The sequence below is a fragment of the Lytechinus pictus genome, chromosome 2, assembly GCF_037042905.1.
Source record: "Lytechinus pictus isolate F3 Inbred chromosome 2, Lp3.0, whole genome shotgun sequence".
NCBI classification, from domain to species: domain Eukaryota; kingdom Metazoa; phylum Echinodermata; class Echinoidea; order Temnopleuroida; family Toxopneustidae; genus Lytechinus; species Lytechinus pictus.
This window is the reverse complement of record NC_087246.1, coordinates 57,296,815-57,308,398: the sequence shown is the minus strand read 5'-3', so window position 1 is coordinate 57,308,398 and position 11,584 is coordinate 57,296,815. Positions and strand designations below refer to the sequence as shown.

General features: G+C 36.1%; 1 protein-coding gene across 1 annotated transcript; it reads left to right on the top strand.

Moving 5' to 3' along the window:
* The first annotated feature begins 4,299 nt into the window (after positions 1-4,299).
* On the top strand, positions 4,300-11,332 carry LOC129253918 (cytochrome b-c1 complex subunit Rieske, mitochondrial-like). Its single transcript, XM_054892351.2, has 3 exons — positions 4,300-4,860; positions 9,267-9,535; positions 10,343-11,332. Exons 1-3 carry the CDS (start codon positions 4,647-4,649, stop codon positions 10,682-10,684), a joined length of 825 nt encoding a protein of 274 aa, XP_054748326.2. The 5' UTR covers positions 4,300-4,646; the 3' UTR covers positions 10,685-11,332.
* The last annotated feature ends 252 nt before the right edge of the window (positions 11,333-11,584 follow it).

Below are 11,584 nucleotides of genomic sequence, written 5' to 3'. Positions count from 1 at the left end.
CATCATGTTACGAGGTGAGGCAATCCTGTTGACCTCGATCTCTTCATCTGAATTTACAGTCATCCATCTCCATACGATGTGTTATTATACAAAAGCAAAAGCTTGAGGGTAGAGACGGTTTTAATCATTGAAGATTAAAACACTCAGACCACCCAAACTTATTAATCTTAATTTGAATACATCGATGAAGCCTGAGTCGAACTTCTTGGGGGAGGCTATTTCAGTCATTCACTATCACCCTGTTATACTAAAAACGCATTTGCGTATATGTCGGGTCTAGATCGTTCTTCTTTAAAGGAGAATGAAACCCTTGGAGCAAGTTAGCTTTTGTGAAAGCAGAAAAATCAAAGAATAAGATCAACAAAAGTTTGAGTAAAATAGGACTAGCAATAGAAGAGTTATGAGCATTTGAATGTCGAGATCACTAATGCTATGGAGATCCTCCCATTGGCAATGCGACCAAGATCATTGATGTCATTGATGAACAACTCTCCCCTTTTGGACACTGAAAATATACCCCAAAACATATTTTTTGCTCATTCTAATCATATGACAAACGATTCATCAATGATATAATCTTGTGAAACCTCTGTACTTGTCCTCTCATAAAGAGAACACCTCACCTTGTGATAGACTCTATAAAAGTGAGAATATAAGTGAAATAAGTACTAAAGTAATGAGGGAGTTGTACGTGTGTGACATCACAGATCTTGGTCGCATTGCCAATGGGAGGATCTACATGGCATTAGTGATCTCAATATTCAAATGCTCATAACTTTCTTATTATTCATTCAATCTTCCTCAAACTTTCAACAATATGTTTCTTTGATTTTTCTCTTTGATATGGATTCAGCTGGTTTTAAGGGTTTCATTCTCCTTTAACGTATATGACGTGACCTCGAAGATTTGAACTTGTCGATGGCAAGAAAAAGTTACTTGAGTCCATCTTGACAATTCCTTTCATATTTTAACTGTATACCATAATGACATCTAGTCTCCTTCTTCTATAGTACAGGGAGTGCAAGTCCAATACTTTTAATCTATCTGTGTAGCTATATAAGGAGAGTTCTTTTATCTCCTGCACCCAGGCGCGGATCCAGGGGGGCACGTGCCCCCCCCCCCCCCTTTGAGAAGCAATTAATTAAATGTAAAAATGCCTCTTTTGTAATAGAATACTTTTTTTTTGCTTGTCATATTTTTTCGGGTACGAAATATCCTTTATTTGTGGTTGAAAACCTTTTTTTTTTGGCTTGTCAAAATTTTCCTCCGAAAAATTTGCCCCCCCCCCCCCCCCCCCGTTCGGAAAATCCTGGATCCGCCCCTGCCTGCACCATCTTAGTTGCCAGGTTTATCTTCTCAAATCGATCGTCTCAAAACTCTTTTTAGCTCTTTATTATGCACCTTATGAGCACTCTACAGAGTGGATTTGGCGCTTTATAAGATTTTTGTAATGAAACGGTTACACCTTAATAATTTTCAATATAGTTAAAAAGGCAATATCATAGACCCACCTATTCAATTCTAGGAAACATCCAACTTCTCTTATCGCTTGTCCAATTTCTATCAAACTTTCACCATTCTATTTTTCTTAAGTTCTCTCATCCATACCAGTGCATTTAACATTTTATGACCATGAGTTCCCTATAAAGGGGTACTCCTGCGTCTGAAAACAATAGGCTCTACATATAAATAGATACACTGTACTTAAAAAAAATAATCAAGCAAAACACTGAGAACTGATTCATAAAAATTTGATAGGTATACTGAATTTTTAAGTTTATATATATATATATAGCAATATTTTCATATGCACGCCGTCATGATCGACATAAAGGACGGTGACTGACGATTTTATGTCCCAAGACTTTTTTTTCCTTCTGTGTTGTTACATGAAATCTTTATTATGTCTTTAGTATAACAATATAAGTTGCAGCAATGATCTTACACTTTATTCAGAAATTCAATCCATTTTCTCCATGAGGACAAATCGTAATTTAGTTATAAGTTCGTATAGTAAAATACGAGAGAAAAAAACTTGGGGATATGACCAGTGGCGTATATACCTAAGATTTTCCAAAGGGGGGGGGGGGGGCAAATTCGTCCGCCCCCCCCAAAAAAAAAAGTTCTTTAAAGGGGAATCCAACCCAAATAAAAACTTGCTTTTATAAGGAAAAGAAAAATCAGACAAGTTGATAGGTGAAAGTTTGAACAATATTGGACAAACAACAAGAAAGTTATGAATTTTTAAAAGTTGTAAATATTGATAATCACTATACCCATGGAGACTTCAAATTGGCTGCATATGGGATGTCATAGTGATGTAAGGCAAGGACTACTCTTCCATGTACTCCAATACATGTTATGGCTAAAATGTCATTTTTCCCAAAAGTTTTATTTTTCTTTCATGAGGACATAAAACAATATACTACGTGGGTTATATTTAGATTACTTCCCCAGGGGAATGGGTACTTAGGAGAAAACCAAAAATCCCTGATAATAAAGTACATGGCCTATGGGAAAGTTGTCCTTGTCCCTTGTCATAATTTACTTACCCAGTTTCCAATTTGAAATCTACATAGTATTAGTGATCTCAATTTTAAAGCAGCTATAACTTTCTTATTGCTTGTCCGATTTCTTTCAAACTTTCACCATTCTGTTTAATTTATTTTTCTCCTTCCCAACAACATTTTATGGCCAAGGCTGGATTCCCCTTTAAAGGAGAATGAAACCCTTGAAACCAGCTGAATCCATATCAAAGAGAAAAATTAAAGAAACATATTGTTGAAAGTTTGATGAAGATTGAATGAATAATAAGAAAGTTACGAGCATTTAAATATTGAGATCACTAATGCCATGTAGATCCTCCTATTGGCAATGCGACCAAGATCTGTGATGTCACACACGTACAACTCCCTCATTACTTTAGTTTTATTTCACTTATATTCTCACTTTTATAGAGTCTATCACCAGGTGAGGTGTTCTCTTTATGAGAGGACAAGTACAGAGGTTTCACAACATTATATCATTGATGAATCGTTTGTCATATTATTAGAATGAGCAAAAAGAGATGTTTTGGGGTATATTTTTAGCATCCAAAAGGGGAGAGTTGTTCATCAATGACATCATAGATCTTGGTCGCATTGCCAATGGGAGGATCTCCATAGCATTAGTGATCTTGACATTCAAATGCTCATAACTCTTCTATTGCTTGTCCTATTTTACTCAAACTTTTGTTGATCTTATTCTTTGATTTTTCTGCTTTCACAAAAGCTAACTTGCTCCAAGAGTTTCATTCTCCTTTAAGGCCGCAAGTAAAGGACATTTCGCACCAGAAAAAAAATTGACAAGCAAAAAAAAGGTCTTCAACCACAAATAAAGGACATTTCGCACCATAATAAATTTGAAAAGCAAAAAAAAAAGTCTTCACTTTCAAAGGGGGGGGGGTACACTTCTGTTTTAACGGCATTTTTACATTACAAATTTTAATTGTGCCTCTCAATGTGCCCCCCCCCCCCCACTAAACTGGAAATACGTATTTCTAGTTCAGTGCCCCCCCCCCCTCCGATCCGCCAGTGCATGGACCGAGGTATGGTGACCGTGTCCAAGCATAACGGACTCTTTTATTTTGTGACGGCACAGACAGACGAGCATGCAGTTATTATTATAACGTCGTGTGATAGGCCTACCAAATCCAATGAAATGACGTATACTGCATGAGTGATCCCAAAAATGAATGATTCAAGTGACTTTCCCAATATTCGCGTTGGACAGGCCTATACGATACCCCTTCTATATAATAAAAATGTAATTCACCGGCACTGTCCATTATAATTTGAAATTTATGGAATATATAGAGGAAACTGCTCGTATATTTTTGAAAAAAAAATCATAATTATAATGTATACAGTATGGGACAGTATGACAGATTCAACTTGTCTGATAACGTTATATCAATGTTTTGTATCGGAATTTTCCATTTTGGAACGTCATTATAGTCGCTTAAAAAGTTTTTTTTTTAAGTTTAAAAATGGAATCATAGTAATTCCGGGTACCTTCGAAAATAAAGCTTATAGAAATATAGAGAAACAAATGTGGAGGAGAATGAGATTCTAAAAATGACTGATCGAGAGCACTGGCCCCCTCGCTCGGGTTTGACTCCGACAAATTGTTTAAACTTTTGAACAATTAGTAAACAAAATATTGTGTAAAGTTGTGATTGTTTTTGAATAGTTAAAAAACTTTAAACAAAAAAATCATTTGTATGCTTCAACGAACATAATAGTGCATGCACTGGACCTCACGAAAATTGTTGAAATGGGTCTAGGTTGAGAACTATCGGTTGTACTATGGTCCGAGTTTTGCTTAGGGCGCGATGTTAATCTTTCAATGGAAAGGTAAAGGGTAAAAGGCACAATTATTACTCGGAATATGGTAATTTCTTGAAGTTAATGATATTGAAAAAGACAAATTCATTGATATCACAAATTTTTAGTGACAATTTATAACCGTTTACTGCAAACCCCGCAAACTCGAGCAAAATCATTGAGCAAACAAGATCATGATATCAGTGACGTCACAGGCCAACTTCCGGTGTTACTGTAACATCGAGAAAAGAAAACGCCGGGTGGGTTAATCAATTATTAAAAATGTTTTCGGCTGTTTCCAAAGTAGGGGTAGTTGCTCCATTTGTGTCCGCAACAGCTCAGAATGTAGGATCTCAGCTTAGACAAGCAGTCGTCACAGCTCCAACATTTTTTCACAAATTCACATTACCTGAGAAGGAAGACAGACTTACGTCTGAGAAGCTCGGCGCTTTGCTACCGAAGAGTCATGGTACACAGGCTACGTGTGGAGTCCAAGGTAATGTGCATTTTAGGGTAGTGTAACTAGTGAGAGCAAATGAGTAATATGAAAGTGATCTGGACTCTAAATCTAGTGACTTTTATTAAATTTCATGTATCAAACACAATCATTTTGGTTAATTATCAAATGTCCACCATAAATAATACTTGACTAGCCTTGCCGATGGCCACGGTCGGCTAGCATGGGCATGGCTAGAAATATCTGACTATAGACATATTATAGTGACCATAATTTGCGCACATTTTAAAAATTATCATGAAGTTGATATTCAATCAAAAATTTCTCACAGCTCATGCAAAATTAATCAAAATCATGAATACCAAACGGAAGGCAAGATCCTAAAAGTCAAATTCGCTTGACGGGATTATAATTATAAAGTAGGTCAAGGGTTTTGCTGGTATCGCTATCGACTAGTGCGCGCTCGGCTGAAAAAGTGTCATAAATAAGTGTGACCTTAATTTGCGCACAATCGTTTTGCAAGGCTTTAGAAAAGAAATCAAGCAGACAAAGGTAATATAATTGTATCAGATGGCAGTTAAAATGCCATAAATTCGGTTGGTATCACATTTTACTTATTTGGAGACTTCCGCTTGCAAACTGGCGAATTCTTGATGCTTGTCGAGAAGTTCGGATTTTCTCGGAGCGGAGGCATAAGGTAAAAAAATTTGCCGATGTTTTGCCAATATTTTCATTAATAGAGACCGTACCTTCAAGAAAATTACCATACTGGGCAGGCCTCTACAAAAAAAATTTTCATCACTTGCCCAACAGGGCAAGTGATGAAAATATTTGCTTGCCCGATAGAAAAAACTGCTTGCCCAATTTGTTTTATTATTATCTTTCATTGTTTTTTTTACGACGGTACTATTATTTATGAAGATCATATAAATAAAAACAATTGAGAATCATGTACAGTAAAGAACACACATTTATAATTATAAGTATATTTTCAGCAAAGTAGGCCTTAGTCATTACGTTTATTTTGAAGAAAAAAAAACTTTTGCTATAGCACTAGTAGATCTAAATGGGCGTTAAATGTTTTAAAAAAAATTGTTTTGATTTAGTTGGAAACTATTAAGAAAATGAAGAATATTCAGCTCTTTATTGATTCTGGAAAAGATCGTTTTATGATGTAAAAAAAAAAAAAAAGGCCTTCACCAACTGGACTCTGGAGTGGCTAAAATTTCACATTTTGCATCTTTAAATCCATGCCATTTATTTTCCATATTTCCTTGAAATTGTGTTGATTTAGATGGAAACTATCAAGAAAATTAAGAATATTCACCTCTCTCTTGTCTTTTCATCATCGTATTATGATGTTACACTCGGTCAATATTTTTTTATATTGTGGTCCCACATGTAGACTTTCATGGTGTTGCAACATTATACTTGGTCAACACCATGAAAGTCTACATGTGGGACAACAGTAAGAAAAAACATTTACCGAGCGTAACATCATCAAAATCAGAGTCAAGAAAGAGCTTAATATTCTTCATTTCTTCGGTTGTTTCCAACTAGATCAAAACAATCTAAAGGTAATATGAAAAATAGACGTCCATTTCATGTATTTAAAGATTAAAAATGTGAAACTTTAGCCACTTTCGCCTTTCTTTTTTTTTTTTTTGTGGAGGGGGGTTGCATCGGCAAATTGCGCAAGATAGTAGCGCATGCGCACATAGAACGTATGATGAGATGGCATGATTCTTCGAACGAGGTACCTGGCGATAAATTATCTGTATTTGGCGCTGATTTTACATCAGTTTCCACTGTTTTTTTACTGGTTTGACAATATATGAGAGATAGTTGTGATTATCACTGACATTTTATTATTTTATTTTCAAAACATTCACTTGCCCGATCAGGCAATTGACTTTGAGAAATGCTTGTCCGCCAGTCATTTTCACTTGCCCCGGGCAAGCGGGTTTGTCGCGCTCTGCTGGGTAATTTTAAGTCGCTCTTTCTGTTGGTGATATAAGTTTTTCAAAATATTAATTAGATATTGGGGTATTCGCCTGTGCGCAAAATCACAGTGTAGGTAATGCGCGAATTTAGGTCACACCACCATACATGTAATTGTATATTTTTGGCGCTAGACCTCAGCCTAATCTCTAACGTATGCAGTCTCGCTCCGGCCAACTTCGAGCAAATTTTCCAGCAGTAGCGTAATTGTTAGTGAATGTCTACCAAGTCTCGCAATCACATTTCAAGGTCAATCTGCCCACAGCTTTTCCGAATATCCAGAACGACTCTAAGTCTATATTTCGGATACGAACCTCGATATCATCGTTCAAATTCTCAGTCTCTCTCTTGAGTCCTGTGACTGTGTTCTTTCTCTGCTTACCAAAGTCAAAGAAGTAAGATGGGAGATCAGACATCGCTTACTGTAAATTTGATATAGGTCTAGGCCTAGACTGAAGTTAGCGACCAAATCATGCGAACAAACTGGTGAGCTGCTGCAGGCAAAGCTTTTGGTCACTAAGCGAAGCGATATCTGACTGGGAATTAGAATAATGATATCGAGCCGACAGCCGTTCCCTCTTGCGATATTTAGAAAAACAATGGGTTTATTGTTTATTGACCTCAAAATGTGACTTGGAGACTTGCTTTTTGTTTTTGGTGAACAATTTCTGGTGGAGAAATTTGCTCCAAGTCGGTCGGTGCGAAACTGCATTTGCGCCAAATTGTTGGCCAAGTCCCAACATTCAATCAATCGATAGATGTAACTTACTATGATAGGTCTAACTCAAGACACTTCTAACGTTCATTAGTACTTATTAAAACTAAAGTTAGGCGTATAATGAATACTGATCAGCTTCTGAAATTCGGATCACATGAAATATATATTTTGGTCACTAAGATGGTTTTTTTTTGTATTACTGAAATGTGAATGGGTGTTTTTTGTGAGAAAATTGAAAAGTGGGAAAATTAACAAAATCACTGATCAGCTATCTTTGTTTATTTTGAATTTGAGGAAATAAAAACTAAGAATCTGTTTTTGGCCCTTTTTCATCACCTGTCTACTAAAATTCCCTTTGGAAGAATGCTGCAAAGTTGGTACATAACATTATTTACTTGCATAATTACACAAGATCTATGGTCCTCACTACATGTATATTATTGGGTGACCATTCCGTGTAATTTGCGCACATTTCAAAAATTATCATGAAGTTTTTAGTTGATATTCAAAAACAAATTTCTCACAGTTCACACAAAGTGAATTTAAATCAAACCAAACGGAAGGCAAGATCCTAGAGTCAAAATCACTCTACGGAATTGTTAAGTAGGCCAAGGGTTCTCTGGTATCGCGATCTCAAAATTATATGGCGATCGACTAGTGTGCACTCAGCTGAAAAAGTGTGACCTCAATTTGCGCATGATCGTTTTGCCAAACTTTAGAAATGAAATCTAGCAGAAAAAGGTGAGATTATTGTATCAGATGGAGGTTTTAAAAAAGCCATTAAATTGGTTGGTATCACATTTTACTTTGGCCTACTTGTTTGTAGAACTCTGCTTGCAAATTGCGATTTCTTGAGTTCAGATTTCCTTGGAACAGCCGCAAAAGGTAACAAAGTTTGCCAATGTTTTGCTAATATTTTCACAAATTATAGAGACCTTATCGTAAAGAAAATTACTAATCTAGGTTATTTTTGGTTGCTTTTTCTGTTGGTGCAATCAGATTTTCAAGATATTAGGTAGATATTGAGATATTTGAAAGTGCACAAAATAAGGTAACTTGCAATTTAAGGTCACACCACCATACATTTAATAACTGATATTCAGATTGTGTTTGAAGGGGGGCCCCATGCCAGCAGCCATCTTACAATCTGACATCTATTCATTCAATGTCAAACCTCGCTTTGAAAATGAAACAATTATTCTTTGTTTTCGCTTTATAATATCTAAAAGAATATTTTGCCTCTTTAAATTTCTGGGGGTAATTTTGGATGGGATCATGAAATATAATAGAATGAAATCTTTCGTCTGTAAATATAATTTACTTTGTAAAATAATCATTTAGGTCTGGGCCTCTTTCACAGCAAACTTAATTTTCAGAAAGAAAAATAAGATTTCAGTTGTAATGTTTCATCTATCCAAAATAATAAATTACACAAAAAAAAATAATTGTTTGAAAGAAAATACTTTTCAAGATATCAGTTTTAAGGTATTTTTGTCACCTTTTCCCAAACAGTTTAAACGTTTACTAAATTTGTAAATGTTTTTTGTTTTAACAGTTGTTTGAACGTCGGTTAAACGTTTTGAATCAGGCCTAGATTGGATTCCCCTTTAATGTCATCACAAGTTTAAAAGTTTTACAGGAACAATTGCACACCTCTACTCAGTATTCTGTAGCTCTTGTATGTATGTAATTACTCATTGATCTAATATTTGTCCTTTATTTTTAGGTGCTGGACAGGTAAGGTTCGCACACACGGACATCCAAGTACCAGACTTTTCAGAGTACAGACGGGACCAGACAAGAGATCCCCAGAAGCCAGCAAGCACATCATCGGCTGACCGTCAGATGTTCTCCTACCTCTTGGTTGGCGGTGGAAGTATCGCAGCAGCATACAGTGCAAAGAACATCGTCACTGACTTCATCCAGACCATGAATGCCTCTGCAGATGTGTTGGCCATGGCCAAGATTGAAATCAAGCTGGAAGAAATCCCAGAGGTAAGCAGGTCTTTGATTTTGATGTTTTTAGGGCAATGTCATTGTTTTTATAGGATAAAACTACTGGGTTTTTTTAGAGCACTTATCTTTATTACGGCAAAGATGTGAAATTTTTGTAAAAATTGCATGAACAAATCGCTAAGAGGAATGAGAAGGGCATTGAAGCCAGCCAAATGGTCATCCTTGGCCTTGGATGCCCCGAGATAAATTCTAGGTAGCATCATTCTTCAAGGTACAGACGGGACCAGTCAAAAGATCACCAGAAGATAGCAAGCACATCATTGACTGAGTGTCAGATGTTCTCCTACCTCGTGGTTGGTGGTGGAAGTATGGCAGCAGCAGGAAAGGAAAAAATTAAACGTCAAGCCCACATGCTCTGGTCATTTTTTAATCAAAATAGTCTTATAGGCTTAAAAAATCAAATTCAAATCATTATTATCTCTTCCTCTACCCAAGAAGTCATGATATTAAGATAAAAAGAAGATACCTTTTTCATTATCATTTTAGAATTTCAACAGTCCCAATTTGCAAAGGTAGTTCTGAATCTGTTGTCTGAAACTATATATTATGCAGGTTTCATCCATTAATGTGTTGATAATTCTTAGTGCTTACATTGCATGTAGAATACTGCCAAATTCATGCTTGTTACTTAGGATCAGATTAACGAGCCTATTGTTTATGTAAAATAATTTACATATACGGTGGATTCATTCATTCAGAACAATTGGCTCCTTCATTCACACTTGTTAGACAGTTTCTTTCATTAAATTCAAGACCAGTGCTCATATTTTTCCTTTGATGCTCCAGGGTAAGAACATGACCTTCAAATGGAGAGGAAAACCACTCTTTGTCAGGCATAGGACGCAGGAAGAGATTGATGAAGTGGTAGCTGTCGATGTTGGATCATTGCGAGACCCTCAACACGACAAAGAACGTGTGCAAAAAGATGAATGGCTGGTCCTCATCGGGGTGTGCACCCATCTCGGATGTGTACCCATCGCCAATGCTGGAGAATACGGAGGCTACTACTGTCCTTGCCACGGCTCCCATTACGATGCCTCGGGCAGGATCAGGAAAGGACCCGCCCCTCTCAATCTTGAAATCCCTGAATACACCTTCCCCACAGAAGACTTACTCATTGTAGGTTAACATTTGGAATACAAAGCCATAGCATGGCACTTTATTTTGCGATCAGGAATTCTATGTATGCTTTTCCACAATGCCCTTATTTAACATCCTTTACTCACCCTCAAACATATAAGGATAATCTTCCCTAGTTTAACCAGATAGAAATTCTTGTTGTTGACCTAAAGGAATACATAAAGTGAAATTATACCATATGAACCTAGCCGGCATTCATTCAGTTGCAAGACATTTGATTACCACTGTAAACTTCAGTTTAATTTGTAACAAATTGTTACTAGCTTTTTCGATCATCGGTGGAGCTTATTAATTCACTAAGGAGATTAATTTCATGGTCAAATTGAAGTTATTTATTAAAATATTACACATTTATGAAACCCAATACATTTTTATTAGAATTTGTTTTGTTCCCAGATGCAAGGATTGTGGAAAAGGACATGTATATAATATATACAGCAGATTGGGCATGTGCTATGAAGGTGAACTTGAAAAATCCATCCTCAAGTTTATTTGTGCATTACCCCTTTCATATATGCCCACCCTTTTTGCTGTTGAACCAAACAGAAACTAGGATTTTACAGATGTGTGTTTTACTCTTGTACAACAGTTGAATGAAATTGAAGAGACTTTTATTAAATGAATGTTCAAAGTTGATTCATGTCAATCTCTTATTATTCTGGTGTGGGGAATTGATGTAAATGTGAGGAAGAATTTCTGTTTTAGAGATACTATTTACATGTACATTGAATAAAGGGCTTTTACATCATGATATGATAAATTGTTTTGATAAGAGCAAAAGATTGAGAGAGGAGCATAAGAAAGGGTTGGTTAAAATGCATCAGCAAAGATTAGTAGCAATTTAATTGTGACATTACATGCAATCAGCGCCCTTTTTGTAAATTGACA

What these genes read in the sequence shown, in the direction of transcription:
- LOC129253918 (XM_054892351.2), top strand. Translation starts at nt 4,647, where the DNA reads ATGTTTTCGGCTGTTTCCAAAGTAGGGGTAGTTGCTCCATTTGTGTCC. An exon ending in GGCTACGTGTGGAGTCCAAG is followed by an intron (nt 4,861 to 9,266) that starts GTAATGTGCATT and finishes CTTTATTTTTAG; the next exon opens with GTGCTGGACAGGTAAGGTTC. An exon ending in AGCTGGAAGAAATCCCAGAG is followed by an intron (nt 9,536 to 10,342) that starts GTAAGCAGGTCT and finishes TTGATGCTCCAG; the next exon opens with GGTAAGAACATGACCTTCAA.